The sequence below is a fragment of the Stegastes partitus genome, unplaced genomic scaffold (assembly GCF_000690725.1).
Source record: "Stegastes partitus isolate 25-593 unplaced genomic scaffold, Stegastes_partitus-1.0.2 Scaffold1480, whole genome shotgun sequence".
Taxonomy (NCBI): domain Eukaryota; kingdom Metazoa; phylum Chordata; class Actinopteri; family Pomacentridae; genus Stegastes; species Stegastes partitus.
In genome coordinates, this window is record NW_007579211.1 from 111316 (window position 1) to 132811 (window position 21496).

Sequence of the window (21496 nt, forward strand, 5' to 3'; positions counted from 1 at the left end):
GTTCTGTTTTGTTTTGTTTTCCCCCCCCATTGAATTTTTCCATCACGAGCAAAGTCACGTCTTGACATCCATCTTCATTTAAGTTTAGCAACTTTATTTTCGGATTGCGAGGCATTTTGACATCACAGGGTTGAAAACGGTGTCTGATTTCCATATCCAAGCAACCGCTATGTTCATCAAAGACACTAAGAATAGGCTTGATAGAGCAAGAATAGAGGTACTGTAGCTTTCTCTTGAAGAAGTGATCCTTAATGGCAAACTGGGTTCATATTTCATGAGATTGAGGGATGGTAGCGGCATATCAGTATCCTATGACATCCTTTAGAGGTGATAAATTCATTCCTATGGCACTAATGATTAAATAAAAAGTGTTGTTTATAGGCTTTAATGAACATCCTCCTCTTTCACCAGCTCCTATAGAGAAGTAAAAGCTGAGGTGATGTCTTTATTCTTGAGTTCAGTGGTCACTACTGTGGAGCTGCAGCACTGCTATTTCCAGAGACCTCATCAAATGCTATTTCTATAAGTGACACTTAGATTTTTATCTGTCAGTGCTGCTCTCACCAACATCTTGTTCATCCATTTTTTCCAGAAAAGCCTTCTGTTAGTGGAGGAGGTAGTGGGTGATATTGCTGAACTAATTATCCCAAATCAGTGTTTTGTTTCAGTCGATGTTGATAATTATTGATCATCTTTAATGACCTATTTTTTTTTTACTAGAGACAGGTAATCATTTTAACAATTTAAAACACAAAAATAAACACATTTACAGACATAGATCAAAGTGAATAAGGATAAATGAGGTCACTTTAAAAGGTTCTCAGCCTTACCAGAAACAGGACAAAGAGTGTTCTTGTGTTTTGAACAACATCAAAAACATGCATCACCTCATCATCAATCTCAAAGTTGGGACAATGCAAGGAGCAATGTCAGGTTGGGTGAGTAAGGTTCATGAGGCAACAGTTAAAGGCAATACTTAGCTGCTTCTACCACCTGATACTATGTGGATGGGCAAAATGTTCTGGAGCAACAGCAGTTCCAAGCTTCCTCTCCTTTTTTCTTTCAACTATTCAAACATTTGAGTTATAGTGGACTGTGATTTAAGGCTTTACCAGGTGTGTCAGAAAACTTCCAGGAGATAGATATATTTCAAATCCAAACTACAAACTACAAGTGTTCCCCTTCGAAGTAATCCTTCTGCACTCTAACACACTTTCCCAGCCTTCTCTGCCATGCTGCCATGCACTCCTCTGTCATCACAGCCATCTTGATTTATTTATTTTATTTTATTTGTTTATTTAGACGGGACAGTGCGTATTACTGTACATACAATCTCAGGTTGTAGTTAATACGCCGGATTTAGCACAAGGCTAATTTCCATCTGGTGTTGTCCATGTCTTCAAAGCGGGTCCCCTTGATGACCCCCTTGAGCTTGGGGAAGAGGAAACAATCCCACTGAGCCAGGTGGGGTCAGTAGGGAGGTTGCTCCAGCACAGCGATGCTCTTCTCAGCCAGGAACTGTCGGATGCTCAGGGCATTGTGTTCCTGTTTAATGATACCAGGGACTCTACGTGCACCCTGATGTCATGTCTGTCAACACTCTAGCACCTGAGTGCTTCACGTAGGTGAAGGTGGTGGGGTCATGGGTGTGTTTGGACCATGAAGCCCATCTTGCGAGGGCAATCACAGGCATGGATGGAGGCAATGAGAGGCCAAGGTGGCTACAGACTAGTGTGCCTCAGCAGACCTGCACAGAAGCCACAGGGAGAGGGCAAAGACGTTCCACTATCAATAGATATGATCGGCTATTTATGAGCTAGAGAGAGAGCACGCTATGGGTTTGTTCCTGCAACTGAAATGAGTGTTTTTGTTATGTGCTTTGATTTCAATTTGCATCGAATGGATTCATGTTAAACTACCAAATATTGTAGCAAACAATTTCCTTATTGCTTTGGCTGAAGTGTCTATCACTGGTACATATCGTGAACGTTGTATTTCCCAAACCTACATGACCATCGCTATGTTCTATCATTTGGCTAAATGTAAAAATGTGACCCATCTGCATGAAAGCAGTCACATTGCACCTTGGGTTATATCAGAGAAACAGCCTGAATCATGTTAACACTCGATCAAATATTGATTTTGGGTTTATTACTTAGATCTGTCCATTGAGTTGTTTTCTACATGTAGGTAACATTACGCTCCATATCACTGTCAAACACCATCAGGCGCAATGCGACTGATTTCATGTAGATGGGTCACAAATGGGCCCTTCTTTATGTAAGTATACAGAAGTATGACCTAAACTACCAAATCACTTGTTGCTACTAGAATATATTGCTGCCCTATTGACAGACACATTCACAGAAAACTCACCTACCTGGCCACTTGAAACTAGAGCAGAGAAGGTGGAAAAACAGACAAACTCCAAGAAGAGCAGCTCACAAACACTACAATACCCTTTAGGTCATGGGTTAGAGGTCAGCCAAGGTCTGACAGACAAGCCACCTGCTGCTTTTTCCTGTTTACCTCCTGGCGCCACAGCTAATAGAAAACATCCTACGCTCTGCCTTCCACTGGATGTCCACACATTCACACACAGCGCCGACCTATCGCCCGTCCTAGCAATAACGCTCAATCTTCTGCTCCCTCTTGTTGTTTAACCATCTTTATTTCCTCTCTTATCCTCTCTCTCCTCGTCGCTCAGTCTGGACAAAGAGAAAGTCGAGCGCTGCACTGTCCATAAACACACCAGCAGAGAAACCATCTGAGGCGACATAAACAGACAGAAGCATCAGGAGCAGAGACAAAGGGAGCATCATCAACGATCCATATCCATATTATAGGTCTAATACATGCCCCAGCTGGAGGGAGGCTGAACCAATCAGAGCATGACACACACATTCATAGTCTCAGTATCCCATGGCTACAATTTTCAAGACCTCTCTTGAAACATGGAGAGGATGGTAAATGAAACGGATTCACAAAGGCTCACACCGTTTTTCTGAATTGCTACAACACCAGATCTCTGAAGCAAATGTTCAGTGGCCCCAACGCTTTTATGGAATCGATCCGTCTTTTGGTAAAACACTGAAAAGAAAACAGGTAGGTTTTGTGTTCCTCCAACACAAAGAGGCTCTCACTGAACTACAGCAGAGTTCATCACACAAACTGAGCGATGCAAACACAAACTATGTCATTCAAATAAAATCCTTCTCTCTGAGCAATTCAAACCTAATACAGTTTTATTTTAATACAGTTTTAATACAATTATTCTAACCAAGCAATTCAAATTCAAACACTATTATTCATATTCAGTTTCAGATTATGTAATTTAAATCCATTTTTTTTAATGCAATCATTTTAGTTCATCATTCAAATTCAAATTATGTGGATACATTTTTAAATGAATACATTTTCTAATTATGTCATTTAAATTGAATTTTTAATGGAGTTATTCTAATAGAGCAATTCCAGTTTAAATTCAAATTCAGTTTCAATTTCAATGTAATAATTCATTTTCAAATTATGCTATCAAAATATATTTTTTAATACAATAATTCTAGTTGAGCAATTCAAATTAAAACTATGGGATTCAATTCCAGTGTTATAAATTCACTTTCAAATGTATGTAATTCTGATTTGGCTTTGATACAGGACGTATCTTTTGTATGCAACTGTAAAATTCCAATACAATTATTTTTTGTCGAGCAATTCTAAATCAAATCATGCAGTTTACGAGTAGCGTTATTCTAGCTGACCGATTCAGATTCAAATGATATGATTCAGATTCAGGTCCTAGTTGCGTACACTGCCCATAGAATCAATGGTGTCTGGAGCACGAGGCTCAAAGTGCACTTTGAGGGCAGATCAAAGATCAGGCCGAAGCCCGTCCTCTGACCCGGCATAAAGATGTGACGCTGATGCTGAATGAATCACTTGTTGATATTGATTTTGCTGTTAGATTTAGAGTGTGCATTTCATTTACATTCCATCTTTGTCCTTTGGCTTTTATCTCTTTTTTTGCTGAATGCAAGCATTAAATCCGCAGATATTCAATCCTGCATCGTGTGCAATATGCAATTTCTTACTGTCTTACTGAGCTGTGAGCTAAATAACCATTTACCATCGTCTGTGTCATGAGTAGTGTTTTCATTTTGACTGGATGATCTTAAAGCCTTGAGGACATTTAGAGGTTTTGTGAATGTATACAGTTTGTAAATTATGCGTTATGTTTACACTTTTGAAAAATGAAAGTTTCAGGAAATGCCTCTGAGCAGCTATAAAACAATGTAACTGTGACACACAGCACATGGCGGACTCCGTCTATCTACCTACCGATCTATCCTGATTACCACAAAAGTAGTCCCGCCACAACGCAGACACTTTTCCTCGCCAGACTCCCATCTCCAGGCGAATAAATTAAATCACACCATCCACCGCTGCTGCCCTGACTGTCTAGACTGAGAGAGAGAGAAAGAGGAGGAGAGGTCCATATACAAAGCCTGAGGCAGGCAGCAGAGGACAGACGCTGTCTGGTAGCTGGCACGAAGACGACTGAGTGGACGATCAAAATGTGTCGAGGAGAAAATAGGAGTAGAAGGTTTAAGGGAAAGTAATTGGGATGAGCAAAGGTCAAAGGGAGAACAAAGGACTTGTAATTGTCAGAGTGAGCTGACAGGAAAGTAAAGTGAGGCCAGAAGAGGTTATACAGGTGTGCAGGATTAAGATGGGACATTTTTACATCTACCTGACAGGAGTCGAACGGTAAAATGGGGTTCAGACGATACGTAAGAGATGACACGTTTGAAATGAGCCGAGAGGAGAACGGTGGGAGGTTACATGAAAGACACACAAATCTTTTCATTTCAGTTGGCCTTTCTACAGTTCTACAATTTCATTTAGCGGACACTTTTACCCAAAGCAACGTACATCTGAGAGCAGATACAACACAAGCAAGGATCTAATCAGGAGGAAGCAATCTAGATAAGTGCCATAGAACAAATTCAAGTGTGATGCCAGTAGCAGGCTGTGTGGGAGGTAATAGGATTTATTTATTTATTTTTAATGTGTGTTTGTTGTCAGACAGTCAAGTGCAAAGGTGTTCAAAGCCTTTACAGTAATAACCCCTAATGCCAGCCAACGTTCACATGTTCACGTTATTTTCAGTGCACACATTGTCGAGGTTGAAATGAGTGTCTGAGTTTTGAGTAAACTTTAGAAATTTATCAAAAAGAATCTTGTAGTGACCATGAAAGCTCTCAAATAAAAGTCTTCACTTTCAATTGGGAAATATTTAGGTAATTCTCCATTTGTGTACATCCATTTCAGTCTCATGTCCCTAGAATGTGTCTTTTTCTGCTCAAAATACTGCAAAGATGGTTTATTTCACCATGACTGTAGAGTCCCCAGTGTTAGTCCTGTTCTAACGGGACTGTTTCAGTGTCTGTAGCTTCACATGTAGCTGAGCTGCTGCTGTCCACACCTACTTGAGGAGGAACACTCTCTCTGGATCTGTGATTGGCAAATGTGAACAAGTGTGTGTGAGACCAGGACTTCGTATCGCTTCTAGCTTTCTCTCTGATCTATTATTTAACTAAAATATATCGCTGAGTTCACAGCACAGTCGTTGGTTTTAACTCATGTGTGCAGCGAGTTTGTAAGCCAAAGATTGACAAGACAAGTTGGAAGTGGCTCTAAAGTAGCTGCTGGTTAGCTTGTAGTATGAATGGGCTGCATTTCAGTCACTATTTTAAACTTTTTATCTGGAAAAGAGAACCAGTTTACAGGGAATTCAGCTGTTTTAAATCTAGTGTACGTGAGCACAGAGAGCAGGAGAGAAGCAAAAAGATGTAAACAGCAGCTGAGTAACAGCACAGTAACCCATCCAAAATCAATGAAAATGAAATCAGCCTCTGGGTTTTCATCATCCCTGAATGTCCCTCAGCATTACAGTTTCCGCAGACCTGTGGATAGCAATTGATGTGTTGCAGGTATAATGTTCACGATCTTAATTTAGTCTGTTAAAATGCTAACATTAGCTAAAACTTGTGCCTACAGCATATATAGTGCACTCAGCGTTTCCTCCAAGGATGTGTGTGAAGCTGGCTGCTTAAACAGAAATCCCCCTGGACTCAACTAACTGGGATATAACAGTAAGGGAAGAAAGAAAAAAAAAACACTGAATAGTATGAGAAGAGGTAGTAGAAAAGAAATACTATGATAGAGTTGGGTGGGTGGCATAAAAAGTTAGAGCGCTGCTGCTGCTGCTGTGAGGAGAATATAACAAATCCTACTTTTGAAATAAAGGAAGTTCATGATTAAAAGAACAGAAAGGCTTTCTTACCAGCTATGCCAAGAAATGAAAGGGGAAGTGAAGGTTGAAGACGTGTAAAAAGGAGGAGGAGGAGGTGGCGAGAAGGTTATTTAAGATGACAAGGTTAAAAGGAGGGTCAGTAAGGTTACTGCAGAGTGGAGCACAGAGAGAATGAGATGAAACAAGAGAGGAGGAGAGGATAAGCAGGAGAATGAGATGGGTGAGGGAAAGGCATGGATTAATTATACTGGTGTTTCCGCTGGGAGTTACACAGGAGGGTGTAAGGGAGAAGAAGAAGAAGAGAAGAGAAGAGAAGAGAAGAGAAGAGAAGAGAAGAGAAGAGAAGAGAAGAGAAGAGAAGAGAAGAGAAGAGAAGAGAAGTCTGTGGTTCATAGATGTACAGCAGTAAGTGAATTCAGGAGTCAGGCAAAAACGATATCAAAAGCAGAGGAGGGGGAGAGCATTTAGAAAGGAGAGACAGGGGGAGTGGAGAGGGGTGAGGCCAGGTGAGACAGGGTGAGTCAGGGTGTTGTGTTGCTGGGTGACTGGGTGGGCCCTGGAGGTCGAGGCTGCACAGAATTCCTAATGAGGAAGCAAACAAGAGCTTTCGGCGACTCCCGGGAACAAACCTCCTATCTGTTCATCTTTATCCTCTCCCTCCTCTTCCTCTTCCCAACTCTAGTGGGAGCAAAAAAAAACATGTCACACTTTCTCATCAGCAAAATGCACAAACTTGCATGGAAAAAAATGTAATAAACAAACGAGACGACACACAAACTACCCAAACCGTGACCGCGTGAGACAATGCAAGCACATGGGGCCAGCGGTCCCTTCTGTAATGGCTCAAATTGGAGGAAATGGGTTCTGGAATTACATTTTCAGGAGGTTCTCATTTAAAGTGCATGACTGCAGATTCACATTCATTTCCTGTGGGACTCGGTCAAGCGTCGCATCAATCAGGCGTCACATAGCTTCATCTTACAACCCGTAATGAGCTTAACGGGACATATCTGATGGGGGGGAAAACGTTTTCATATGCAATAGAAAAGAGGTTGTCGAGCACCTGAGATGATATATCTGTTTTGTAAAAGCCTTCAATCTGTAACCCTTTGGGGGAGTAAATGAATGCGTTTGGGTTTTAAATGACAGCAGCAGGAAAATTAGCTTGAATCCTCCGTCGTTAACGCTTCAATCAGCCCACTGTGTTGGGCGTTTGCCACATTGGCCATTACTATTGTACACATATAATCCGTCACTCTGATTCACTCCATGCAGCAACATCATCATCATGTGAATTTAAAAAAAAAACATTTTGGTGTGTGAAGGGCCCACCCAAACCATGAGGGAGTGTGTCACACTGCTGCCATCTAGTGTGCAATCCCACAGACACAATAATACACTGAAGCAACACAGGATTTGTTGTTATGAGGGGAGAACTGTCAGATATAACTGTATATATTGATAATTAATAGGTAACTGTGTCGTTTATGTACTACGTTTAACATCATATTACAGTTTATACATATTAATCAGGAGTTTGTGAATCATTTAAATGCATTACTTTTAAACTGTGCTGCTGAATTTTAGTTAAATATGATTTATACACTCATACGGTTATTGAGGTTATCATGAATTTGACAAAAAGAGGATTCTTTTTTAAATAGGAAGCGGTGAAGAGTAGTGAAAAATGGGATTTATTTTGTAGGAACAGAGAATCTGCAGTGTCTAGACTCTGTGGAAGGATATTGTTTTATGTTTTGTCATGTAACTGACAAAGTTATTATAGTATATGTAGTATTTTCTGCACCACTTGCTCTCTCCTTTATGTCCCATACTTACTAGGATTCCCCTAAAGCGCATTAAAATGCTGCAAACCTACCCGGGAAGGCAAAGAGAACATAATGACTGACTGCGGGACATAAACTCAAGGTCTGCAGCGTTTTAAATAATGAACACTGAGACTTGGGGACATCAAACTCACTGGCATGTCCCACTCAAGGACGGACTTTACATGTAAGAAAGTGCAGTGACGGCTGCACTAAGCATCCAAGATCACAATTGTTTCACTCAGCGAGTCTTTTAAACCTGTGGGGACCTGTTTAGGTGGCACTGACCCAAACCAGACGACATCAGAACAAACTACTGACTTTAAAGTGACAATCGCTCAGAAGGAAAAAGAGAAAAGCTTCATTGTTTGACTTCCCTTCAGTCAAGTACCTTATTGAATACTGTGCTTTATACTAATAATAATAACTGAGCCATTGTGCAACATCAAGTGCAACAAATACAGCAATAAGATGCGACCGTGGGATTAGCAATGTCAAGATAATGATTTTTCAACATCATGAGATGATTACAGTTCTGCAAAACATGCTTTTGTCGAAATTACAAATGTACTATCGCATCGATTTCTTTTTCTTTCTTATGATATGATGTATTAGTCTGCTTATCTGTGCTCTAAATGAAATGAAACTGTAAAATATAATTTAGAGCAATACAAAGAAATCCAATATACGAGGCAGCCCTGACCTCCTCTATCTGCTGCTGATTCACATTAGGTACAGAGTGAAGCTTCACTGCACAGAATAATAGTCAAAAACCCAGAGATTTTATGAAGAGAATCATTTTCTTGTGTGATTCATCTTTACGAGGTCTGTCTTGCTGATGAAAGTCACACAATGCGTCGCCTATAGCGTGCACATAATCTTTATCACTAATGAATTAACTGTGTGTATAATGACCAGTATTCAGCAAAGCTTTATAAGCGTTCAAAATGTCAAAATTCATGTTAAATACTCCTGTAAATCAAAAAGCCTGATATTATCATTTAGATATTACAGCAGGGCCTGGTTAGTCAGCTGCTATAGCTTGTTAAAAGTAATCTTAAGTAGGGCTGACTGGGCAGGGGAAAATGTTTGATTTCTAACAGATATTGCAATTTGATGTGAAATATATATGCTTTTTTAAGTAAAGCTTCAATGCAATATTCACTCTGTAATTGATTTTAAAGATGCGATGGAGCATTAATGCATTCTTTCATTCATTCAACTGTCATTTGAACTCAAAACATTTTGCCACACAAATAGGAAACTTGGATAATAACGGCAATAAAAAATATTCAAAGGCAAACTTAGTTAAATAGTAGAAATATTACAAACAATGTTATATACAATTTAAAAACAAATGCATCAGCTAAAACAGGAACAGCTGGTAAGTAAAAACTACAAACCTAAATGGCTCTAAGGACAAAAATGAGTCAAGTTTTAGTCATTGGAAGTTGCAGGTAAATAAAGACATGAAAGACACCATTAAAAATGTTTAAATTACACAAGCAGGACAGCATGAATTTGTTCAAGCACTGGGTCATACGTGATGCAAAATGTGCAAGCCGTGGGCTGCAACAAACTGCTTTTTAATTGCCGATTAATCAGGTCTGTGGTCTATAAAGTGTCAGAAAATGGTGATAAATGTTGATTAGTATTTCCTAAAGAAAAAGATTACATCTTCAGATTTCTTGTTTTAACCACAAAACCAAAGATATTCAGTTTATCATCATAGAAGAAGAAAGAAATCTGAAAATATTTATATTTAAGAAGCTAGAATCAGAAAATGTAGCCTCTTTTCTTTTGGATAATCAAAAATGGTTGACAACTTCAATTAATCCTTGAAGTTCTAGTTGAATTAAAGATTTAGTTATTGAACAGCCACACCTTGTACATTCTGAATTGTAGACTTTTCAGTTTGCTAATTACAGTGGTTCAAATTGAAATTTTGACTTAAAATTAATGAAATGTTCTGCCTGAGCCTCAAGATTGTCATAATTTGGGTTTTTATTGTCATTATCACGACACAGATTAATGCAAAAGTGCCCATTTAGTCAGAAACTATTTCCATTGTTTCTGTGTTGCTGTATTTCTGTTCTTAAGCATGAAATGGAGACGACTTAGATTGCCATTTCTGAAGTAACAACCTCAACAAACGCTTCTTGTTTCCTCTTATTCAACATAATGTCCTGTCAAACTAAGGACCTCTGTGGGAGTTAAACTGACCTCCACGTTCAAACCAAAGGAATGAAGCTCTGAACTCAAGCCAGAAATGTTCTGTCTGACAATAAGCTATAATCAACAAACAGGAATATCCAGGTGATCTGTTGTGTTGCCTAAATCTCAGAATCTTACTTTTTTTTTTTCACCGTCATCCAATGAATATAGCAATTAACTTTGACGTTCAAATTCTGCTGCTGACATGCCATATATGAAGAGTAATGGCTGCTAGTACTTGTAACAGTGCACTTAGCAGCGGCTGAGAAGATGCACTGGAGTTAAAGAGGAGATAATGGAGTGTATGCGTGAGAGGGAGGGTCAGATCTTTCAGCTGTCACATACGGTGCAACGCCATATTTCACTCAAACTATTTTAAACGTGTCCTCCTTTCTCGCCTCTGAGCCTGCTGCCACTATTTGGTGATTCAGAATAGTGACTCAGATTGTTTTAAACCATGCAGAGACTCGCTGTTATCTCAGCGCCCCAGAAAGAACACCGATATCTCCATTTCCTTTGAGTGCACATTCAAATACATACACACATATGCTAGGACATTCACACACTTACAAATACACACAGGCAGGCACACACACAGCAGCACTGTGACACCGTAAAGGTAGAAAACAAACACGCACATTTGCTGGTATAAATAAACACACAATCAGAGCTAAAAAGACGCATGTCAAGATGAGATGAGTGACGTGTCACATATTTCTTAAGGGACTTTGCATCAACAGCTGCTGCATCATGTCTCTCACACTCTCTGGACTCACTTCACAGCCTGTGATGATCTGTTCCTTATAGCGAAAATGAGCTTTAGCTACAAGACGGCGCCCTTCTGTGGTCATCCAGGTGTACTGCAAGCCTTCTAACCTGTATATGACCCTACTGTACACCACACATACATGACAGCAGACTGTGTAAGGGATTAGAGATTGGATTAGTGTCGGTTTAATTGGAAATCAGAGGAAGTAGAAAGCCAGCGCACGCGCATTTTACACAAGCGCTACCCTCCTAAGTCTGACAATCAAACACTCTACTGCTCTCCATATGTGAAGCTCTGTAGTTGGGTTGTGACGCCACAGAGTAGTTTTTCCTGTATGGAGGAATTTTTGGCACACCTCAAAGAGACTGAAGGAAGAATTGAGAATAAAAAAATAGTTCAATTGTTAACTGTGGTTTCATTTACTGCAACATAATAGGTATTTTTGTGTATCAAATGGTAGGAAATTCACAGGAAAACGCATAATTTGTCAAATGACATAACACAGTCACTGCACATTGACCAATCACAGTAAATGGTACACCCCCCAAAAGTCCATTCTGAGCCAGTGAAAGCTCTGGAGCAGTTCATCAACATAGTGTGTATTGAAACTCTTGATTTATGGTCATTTTCTGTTTGTGAAGTACAGCTGCTCCTCCAGCTCATTGTTCTCTCTACTGATCTCTATCCTGCGTATATCTACAAAGCAAATGTAACAACATAGACCAACCAGCCCACATGTGTTTTGGGAACTGGCAGAATATCTACGACATCGTTCCCGAGGGAATCCTATGAAGGATACAGTGGAAGTATGAGATACTGGGGGTTGTTCAAACAAAGAGAGGCACATTTGTGTTCTCAACACAAAGTCAAACACATTTCTGGTGGATGCAGGACTCCGCCAAGGTTGCCCCTCATGTCGGATCCAGTTTGTAAAAATTCTTGGAGAAGATCTCAAGGAGGGTGTCCTGTTTGGGAACCTAAGAGCCTTTGTTTTTTGAGGATTATGTGGTTCTGTTGGCTTCATCAGGCCGGTTTTAACCCAAGTATGAAGTGGCTGGGATGGAAGTCCAAGTCTCAAGTTCTCTGCTGGAAACTGGTCAGTTGCTACCTCTGGGTTTGGGTGGCCACAAACTAAACAGTTTAAGCATCTCGCGATTTTGCTAACGACAGAAAAATGGAGTGTTGATGGATGGACAGTTTGGGGCAGCATCAGCATCCATGTAGGCGTCATACCGGACAGTTGTAGTGAAAAAGAAGCTGAGGAAAGCTCTCGATTTACCGGCCAAATTTAGTTCCAACCCTCATCTATGTTAACGAGTTCTGGGTAGTCACCGAAAACAGTCAAGATGAGTTAGCACCATAGGGTGGCTCGGCTGAGTCTTAGAGATAGATGGCGGAGCTCGGACATCCAGAAGGAGCTCAGAGTCAATGCTCTTTCACCTGAAAAGGCACTAGTGAGGTGGTTCAGGCATCTGATTGTCTCCTGAGCACCTTTCTTTGGAGATTTTCCAAGTATGCCCAACTAGGAGGAGACTGCAAGGTAGACCAAAACCTGCTAGAGGGATTATTTATCTCATCTGGCCTGGGAATGCCTTGAGATCCACCAGGAGGAACTGGAAAATGTTGCTGGAGAAGGTACATCTGTAATGCCCTGCTTAGTCTGCTGCCACCACAGAAAAGCAGAAGAAAATGATTTGATGGAAGAAAGAGGTAATCATACTTCATCAAGTGTTACAGAACAGTCTTTAAGTCTTCATCAGAATACTTGATTTATTTGTAGCTTTGAGTCAAATCATTGTAATTGTTCAGCATAACATTCAGCATACTATAAATATAGAGTAGTGGCTGATCAATAGCTTTAATCTTCTCATTTAAACCACTGTGTCAAATGGACATAGTGTACCTATCAAACATACGTGTCTAATACACATGAATGAATGAGTTTTTCGAAACCTTGTTGGTATTCTCTGTTGAAATTTTTTAAAAAGTGAAGCAACAACAACTGAATGTAGGAAACCACAAGAGGAAGCAGTCAGTGGTATCATGACTATAGTCGATATGCAGCACACATCAAAGCACTGGCATTTCCTCTTTTTCTCACCTAAGTCACTCCAAAACAAAACAAAACACAGTTTGAACAGAGGATTTATGACAGAGGCTATTCATCTATCCATCCATCCATCCATCCATCCATCTATCTGGCTTTATTCTAGGTGTAGCTGTTGATTTGGTGGGTGATTCATTACCTCTAATGGAAGATGATGGATTAGTTTACTGTATTTCTTTCACAAATGAGTTTAGTCGGCCTAGCAGAACAGCAGATTACTCTGCTGTAATTATCATTAATGACTCGTAATTAAACAGCGTCAGGGCGTCGCAGGGGGACATGAGCTCAATTACTAGCTGCGTCAGAGCCAACCGTCCTGTCTCCACAGCAGCTACACAGCCTCCTACATCAGCTTCTCTCTTATGCTGCCTTCAGCTGCTGTTGGAAATTTGACCAGTGAACCCTGTTATTCTATTTCAGTGGCATTTGCTCGTACGCCACACATTTGGATGGTGTTGAACTGCACAACTGATGCCTGAACTGCTGTAAATACTGTTTAATCATCACATTTATTATCTGTATAATTGTTTTAATGCTCATGCACGCATTTTAGGCTTTATTCTTGTGTTTTGTTTTGTTTTTTTACCTTGGTTGTCCTCACTGGTGTGCACATTAAATTAAAAAGACATTTTGCCATGCTGAATGTATCTTTCAACAACTTCCTGACAACGTGCTCCTCTGTAGGCCTTTCCTGTGGAGGTTTTGACCACTAGTGTCATGAGACTTCAGATTCATATGGAAAATATATTTTTTCTTGTATGCCAACTGAACCCATAGACAAGAACACACATGCAAAAGAACACAAAGTATGCAGTAAACATCTCATGACCACTTTCACTGTTACACAGATCAACTGTTGGTGGGCTTAACATGCCAGAAATGCGACAATGTCCCCACAAAGGCAGGGAAACTTAGAATGATAAGCGGTAAACATGCATGTAAACAATGCAAATTTAAGACTGCAAATGTTTAGTCAGGAGGGAAATGAACTAAACAAATTTGTTTAACTTTATAGCCTGCAGAAAGTGCTTTTTGACAACAATTACTCTGTGTAAAGAGGGTCTCTTGACCCTTAGGCGTCAATTTACAAACGTTACATAGAGGTCTTTCAGGACAAAAATGACAAAATACTGCCATAAAAATGTTATATATTGATATTATTTTCTATTTTGAATGAATATTGATTAAAATCTGAATCCGTCTTGATCACATCTACCAAATGTCCATTAGTTTTCAGGATTTTATCCCTTTAAATGCCAGTTTGTTTCCATGGTGCCACTATTGTTTTTATGGACACACACACACACACACACACACACACATACACAAATTAATTATTTTAAATATAAAAAGTGCAAAGTGGAAATTGATTTTTTTTATGATTGTCACAATCTGGGGTGTGTCAGTGATTACAATCAACACTGATTCTGATGCCTAATTTTTTAAAGCAGTGTCAGCTTTAAAAACAACAACAAACTCACACTCCTAAAGAAAATATCCTCCTACTTTTTTTTTTTTGTTTTATATATTTTCCACTTCCACTCCAAAGACCATTCTTTAAAATCTAAATCCCTTCTCATTACAACCACCTAATGTTCATTCAATTTCAAGATTTTGACGCTTTAGAGGCCAGTTTGTTTACATGATGCCACCGCTGTTCTTTTGTGAGAAAACACACAAAAATGAAATATTTTCAATATAATTTTTTTAAATTGTCACAGTCTGTGATGTGTCCGTGATTGGCATAAATAGTTAGTTATATTTTAATTCAGTGTCAAAATAAAAATAATAAATAAATAACAAAAACCACACTCCGGACCTTAAAGACAAGAGTATCCAAGTCAAAGAAAAGGCCTAAATTCCACCTCAAAGTGCACACATTTACCAAAATTGTATGGCATACGCATGAACACAGCCAAAATGATCTGGCCAAAAACGCCCTTCTGCCACTTGAACGTTACATCGTCTCAGAGTAGGTTTTTCCGAGCGGCCCCTGAACGCAGCAGAGGCTCCGTTCAGTTGCAGGAGATGCTTTGAGCCGCAGCTCGCTTCACTGCGCGGGCGCAGCGGAACATAAAAGAAAACAATGTGTAGGAAGAGGACAGCTGATTCTCCTCACTAACACTGACTGATCATGGCCGGTCGGTGGCGAGACGGTCCTCGGGTCTGTCCCGGAGAGCACGCCGGGGGCCTAAGAGCGGCGCCCCGCAAACAAGAGCCGGCCGGGGAGACCGAGGAGTCGCAGCGGGAGATGCCGCGGTGGATGCGGCTGTACTTGTACGGGATGCACGGCGTGACTCTGGATGTCCTGCTCTCATCTCTGCAGCGCGTTTTTAAGTATCAAGACCCCAAACTGGTGGGCTTCTCCTCCCCGTATCTCTGCGTCCTGCATTCCCTGACCCACTTTGCGCTGGAGAAGATCTACTCTCAGAGGAGGTGTTTCCGAGGTCGGCCTGTGGTGTTCCACCTGGTCCTCTACCCGTCCATCTACGTCGGGCTGCAGATCCTGATCGGGAGCGTGAAGTCGTGGGGCGAGCAGGTGAGGCTGCTTTCCTGGACGCAGCTGGCGGTGCACTACGTCCTGGCTCTGTATTTCTCTCAGGTGTTCCTCAGAGGGATGTCAGCTCTGCGGTATCAGCCCTCCTGGCTGAGCCAAGTCACCCAGGAGGGCAGCTGTCACGGCCGGAGACATCCACAAGGTCTCCCGGGCTTCGCGCGCTTCCTGTTCTTCGGGATGCACGGTTTCCTGGACGAGGTGCTCTTCACGTCCATCTTCAACCTGGTGGAGAAGTCCGATCGGAGTCTGAGCGGCCACACGTCCCTCTGGTCCTTCCTCATGTACGGCAGCTGCAGCTTCGTGGTGGAGAAGCTCTACCTGCACCTGCACTTCAGCCGAGGCTGGGGGACCTGGAGGAGGCTGCCCATCTACATCTGCTTCATCTACACCTGGGAGTTCACCTGGGGGCTGGTGCTGAGGCAGTTTGACGCCTGCTCCTGGGACTATTCCCACTATCCACACAACTTCATGGGACTGATCACCCTGCTCTACCTGCCTGGATGGGTCCTGCTCAGTCTGTACCAGGACGTGCTGTCCAACGTCCTGCTGGGGATCAAGTGCACCAAAGATGGGAACGAGTCCAATGGAGAGGTCAACGGACAAGTGGAGTCAAAGAAAAAACTGTTTTAAGTTTCCGTTTTTGAGGGTTTTAAGCACTTCTCGGGCACATATTTATTACTAAAGTGACTGAATGAGAATAGACCCAGTAGATTTGGGTGCACATATCAAAAATATTTAAGATAACTACTTTTAACTTCATTTACTTTAGGGCAGGAAATGCATAGTTGAACACAGGATACAGCGGTTTACATTGGAGTCTGGACACTTGTCTAGCAGATGAGATGTTTTCCACTTGTCAACTCTGCCAGGTCTGATACTTCAGGGTCCATTAATGAAGATAAAACCACACAGGACCTTAGTTGTTACCTGATTTAAATTCAGTTAACCTACTGCCATTTTTATCTACGGGATGTAGAAAACTGTGTAGTTTTAGCCACTTTTACATGTCTTCTTGACTAAAAAGGTGTGAATATTCCTTTTTTTTTAATTGATTGCAATCTTGCAGCAGGGTTGGATTAGCATGCTTAAACTGTAGCTCATACCTGCATGCTATAGCTACGAATAAAAAAACAACATTCGAAAAGGTTTAGATTACTGAACCGACGTCAGTATTTTAACAACAAAACAACTGTTCATCTTTGCAGTTTTTTTTCCATATTTTTACTCAGCTTGTTACCCCGAGTTATGCATGCTCAGCAACTATTAGAGAAGAGTTCATCCCAGTAGTACATGTAGCAGAGACAAAAAAAAACTTGTAGCTGGAAGTACAGGAGCAGCCAAGTGAGATTTTACTGTGAATTTTTCATGAACCAAACGTTACTTTGCTGGAGTGCCTTCCTGTGCAAACTGAGTCAGCCAGACTCGCATAAACAACACTAAGTGTCCACAGGGATCCTCTCTTTATCTGCAAGTGCTACAGTCACATATACTGGACAGGCTTGACTCTGTCGTGAGGGTTCGCTAAATCCCGGTAACGTACTTAAATGCAGAGCAAAAGCAATGAGTCTGTGCTGAGTGACGCTGAAAATTGCTCCACAAAATTAAAAATGCTATTGCTTTGGATATTTAAAATTAGAAACTAGCTTTTGTCTTAATTGAAACTATCTTATATCTTGTCACTTGCTTTATCTGTTTAAAAAAAAAAAGGTGCAAAATTTCAAACTCCTGTCAAATTCTACCCAAACATGCAACCAACACTGTGCCTTGGCAGCACTGGTGAGCTCTATACTGTGGTCGGTGTGGTGGAGTTTTGTGGTCAACTTGGCAGCTAAACGGATGTTTTTAAACATTTGCATTCTCTGCAACTTGACTAACTGACTTTGTCCATCTTTAAAGATTTTCCATGGCCGAATAACTGTATTTTAACTTCACTTTTGTGTTGTGTTGTTCACTTATATATATATATAAAAAAGACCAAAATCCTTTTGGTATGAAAAGCTGGGATAAAATGCAAATTAACGTAAAATAAAAATAACGTCTGACTTGCAGTGGCATGTACTGTATGACTTGCAATTTTAATTAAATATAAAATGTTCCTGTGACTAAACTGGCATTCCTTCTTTCTTTTCTTTTTTTATTTTTTTTACTGTAATATCTCCAAACATGTCTCCACCATTAAATAAAGGCATAAAATCTCCAAAAATGGAGCAGCTCAATGCAAGCAAACCTTGAGAAGTAAAATTGCAGAGTACAGAAGTGACCAATTCTTATCTGTTTTGACTTCCTTATTTGTTTTTTTCTGGGTGTGTATGCTCCATTAAAACATGAGCTACCCATAGACCAGCTAAAAAGCTTTGCGCGGGCTGGATCATAACACCGTCATGTTGTGTGTAGGCAACAGTTGGTGCTTTCCCATATACACATATTGTAACACAGACAAGTCTTGACAAAATACAAGAGGAGATTTATAGTGTTGCTTCTTTGGAACAAACACACACTAGTTCCTGGTGCACACTGTTATCTTATTACAGCTTCCTTGTTGAGATGCTGTTGTGCAAAATCAAACAAAACAGGGAGGAACCCAAAACTTTCACCAAGAAGCCAAAAAAAAAAATTAGGTGTCTATTGGATATCTGGCTTTGTCTTGATTTTGTAAGGATATTTATTTCTGTAGCTGTTTAAACGGACAAACCTGCGATCATCATATCACTGAGCTGGTGGGGATTACATGCAGATTTGTGTACTGTGAAGGCAAAATGATTAAAAACTGACAACAGAAAGAGGTTAAATTTGTGTCCAAAGTCTACATTTTATCTGTACTCTCTCTCTATCTTTATGACACCTTGGAGATCATTGAGACATTAGCAAACACACAGCACCCAGAGGACCCTGAGTGAATACACCAGTGACCTACAATATCAGCTGTACGCCTCAATGGGAATACCGCAAACTAACTCCCATGTAAAAGCCTCATTAGCAGGCTCAATCAGCAGAATATGACTACTGTGTGTAAACACAAAGCACGCTTTCATACATCGAAAAACGAGAGGCGAGACGCAACGAACCAATACTTTACATTCAACAGCTGAAAAAGGAAACTCGTGATGTAGTGCTGAACCTTTATCGGTTCGTTAACGAGCAAAGTTTCAGTGAACAATATTTCATTGTGAGAGAATCAAATTACTCACAATAATGTCAAAAACCGGCACCGGAACTGAATTTCTGGGGCCAATACCAGTTTCGGGGGTGAGCAATTGCCAATGTTGTTTTCATATAGATGTTAGGAGTTAGACTAAATAGGGAAAATGATTGGGTGACCGTATATTAACTTTCCAGAAATGTATATCACAAACTTGCAAGTTTCTATTAAGATAAAGCTTGACTCCGCACCACCATCTGCTAATCTGTGATATGTACTCTGCTACATGTGCTGCAGACAGTAGTGTAAATATTGCAAACATAGCCGCGATGTGATAACACCGTTTACAGACTACCTCAAGTATTTTTTACTCAATTATGCGCTGTAAAACAAAGTTTATCAGACAACATTCACACCAACGCTGATATATCTGTGATAGGCCAATATTGACCAATGATATCAGTCAGCCGATGTGTAGTTCAGGCTATAACTCTGTGTCATGTTTTGTAAATAAAAATGTTCATATTGGCATACATCAAACAACGTATACACCAATACAGATGTGTCTGTGACCAGCAAATATCGACTATAACCGATAAACTGGTCAGGCTTTAGTGAAAAATACAAAGACTCCAAGCTAACACTCAACGCTGCATTCAACACTCAGCCTTTTTTGGTTTTACAGCACAATTTCTGTACATTTATGTGCTCTTTTCACGCATGTTTCCAGCACTAACAAACAAGCAAAATAAAAAAAATAAATATTAATTTCTAGTAAACACACCGTAGACTACTTCCTCAATACCACACGGCTAACAGATATGGCTAGCCATTAGCTGCTTTAGCAAGCTAGCAACCAAGTTATTTCTCTCAGGAGTTGGTGGAGTCCAAAACACAGCAAGAAGAAGAAGACTAAATATTGAACTTACCTTTGTCCAAGTTGACAGAATAACGTCCCCAAACAAACGCCGAAGCTGGTCCACGTCTGCTGGATGTGGAAGTAGCTAACTCCATGCTAACTGTGAGCTAGCTGAAACAGTTTGAGAAAGTGACACAGTTTAGCTTATGGTGGATGTTAGCTTGTTGTTAGCATGAAAAGCTAGGTGATAACATTAACCACAGCTGTCTTCCATGTAGGTGAACTGGTATAAAGACACTTGTATTTTGCAGTCTAGCTCAATGTCATTGTTTAGCTGGAACATTTGACTACTTGAGGTTTTCCATTTTGTTCAACTTTATACATCCAGTCCTCTATATGTAACAGCCAAATGCATTTTAGTCCACTTGTCTGACAATTTAAGTTACTTTTCAGAGTATATTTTTCAAACCTTTCCTGCTGTCTAGTGAAAACACATGTATGTCCAAGGTTGGTAATTCTGAATTTTTCTGACACACCATATTGGGAGTTATTGGCATACTTCTTAAGATATCGAAAACTATTCAGAAAAACTCTTGGATTAGCTGGAAAATGCTCGAACTGACCATGGAAAATATGCATTGCTGTAGATTAAACCACACAACGAAGTATATAAAGTAGCTAAACATCTACAGCAGTAAAATGCAGCGTAAATATTACTGCAGTTGTAATATTATTCCAAAAATGTCGGGTATACTAGTAAATACTGACAGGGAACTTTTTAGAGGAGAATAAAAACTTTAATTTGTATTATCTTAGGTAATTTTGAATTATAATACTCACATTTTTGTGGTGTGGTATTGCTTTTCCGAGTACGTACAACAAAACTATAAAGGAAGTCAAGGGAATGTATCTGGGTTCTTTGTGCCATTTTTTTTGCAAAATATAGAAGAAACAGGTACTTTTTACATCAAGGAGAGCAAATCTCTGGAGTACAAATGGCGCTGGAGCACACTGCTCAATTCACAGCATCAGGATTTCAACATCACTGTGTCTTCTTCAGAGTCAAAATGGACAAAGAAATGAGCCAAACACATATATTCAGCCTAAACCAGGTGTGTAAGTGTCATTGGATAACTGGTTGAAGGACTTTAAAGCTATTGGATAATGAATTTAAAGGTGGGTGTTGCCGTGGTCAGTGTCCAAGTGCCACACCTCCAGTACCGAGTCAGAAACAAAGGAACTCAGGCCTGTCTTAAAGTTACAGAGATCCACAAAATTATCAGAACAAACAGTCCAGAGGAAGCATCACAAATCAGAAAACATCAGAACAAAACAATCCTCTCATAAGGTACAGAAAACAGCTCTAAATATCTGTCAACTTCAAAGAAACACGACAAATTCAGTTCTCCACTTAGGCTGAACAGCTTCACTGTGTTTGAAAAGCGGATCTAACATGTCTGCCTGCAGAGCAGTGAGTTTAAAATGTCACCACCTCCAGCAGAAGGGACGATTTATTCTATAACAAAGAGCGTTAATGATGCTGCAGAGACATGGTTAGCCTATACATAATGTCAGCGAGAGCATAGTCTATGCTTTGTGTACGTATTGCAGTATTAAGTTCTCATATGCAAGTCTTTCTGTTTGTCCAACATCCTCCAGACCAGAGAGACATTTCAACATATATGTAGCACATGTGCTGCAGCAGCCGA

The 21496-nt window shown here is 40.3% G+C and overlaps 1 protein-coding gene across 1 annotated transcript; it reads left to right on the top strand.

Annotated features, from left to right (window-relative positions):
• Positions 1 to 15340: 15340 nt before the first annotated feature.
• tmem229a (transmembrane protein 229A) lies at positions 15341 to 17896 on the top strand. The gene has a single exon (XM_008299912.1). The coding sequence runs from the start codon at positions 15367 to 15369 to the stop codon at positions 16417 to 16419; it is 1053 nt and encodes a 350-aa protein (XP_008298134.1). The 5' UTR covers positions 15341 to 15366; the 3' UTR covers positions 16420 to 17896.
• Positions 17897 to 21496: the final 3600 nt, after the last annotated feature.

Coding starts and splice junctions, on each gene's coding strand:
- tmem229a (XM_008299912.1), top strand. CDS start 15,367: ATGGCCGGTCGGTGGCGAGACGGTCCTCGGGTCTGTCCCGGAGAGCAC.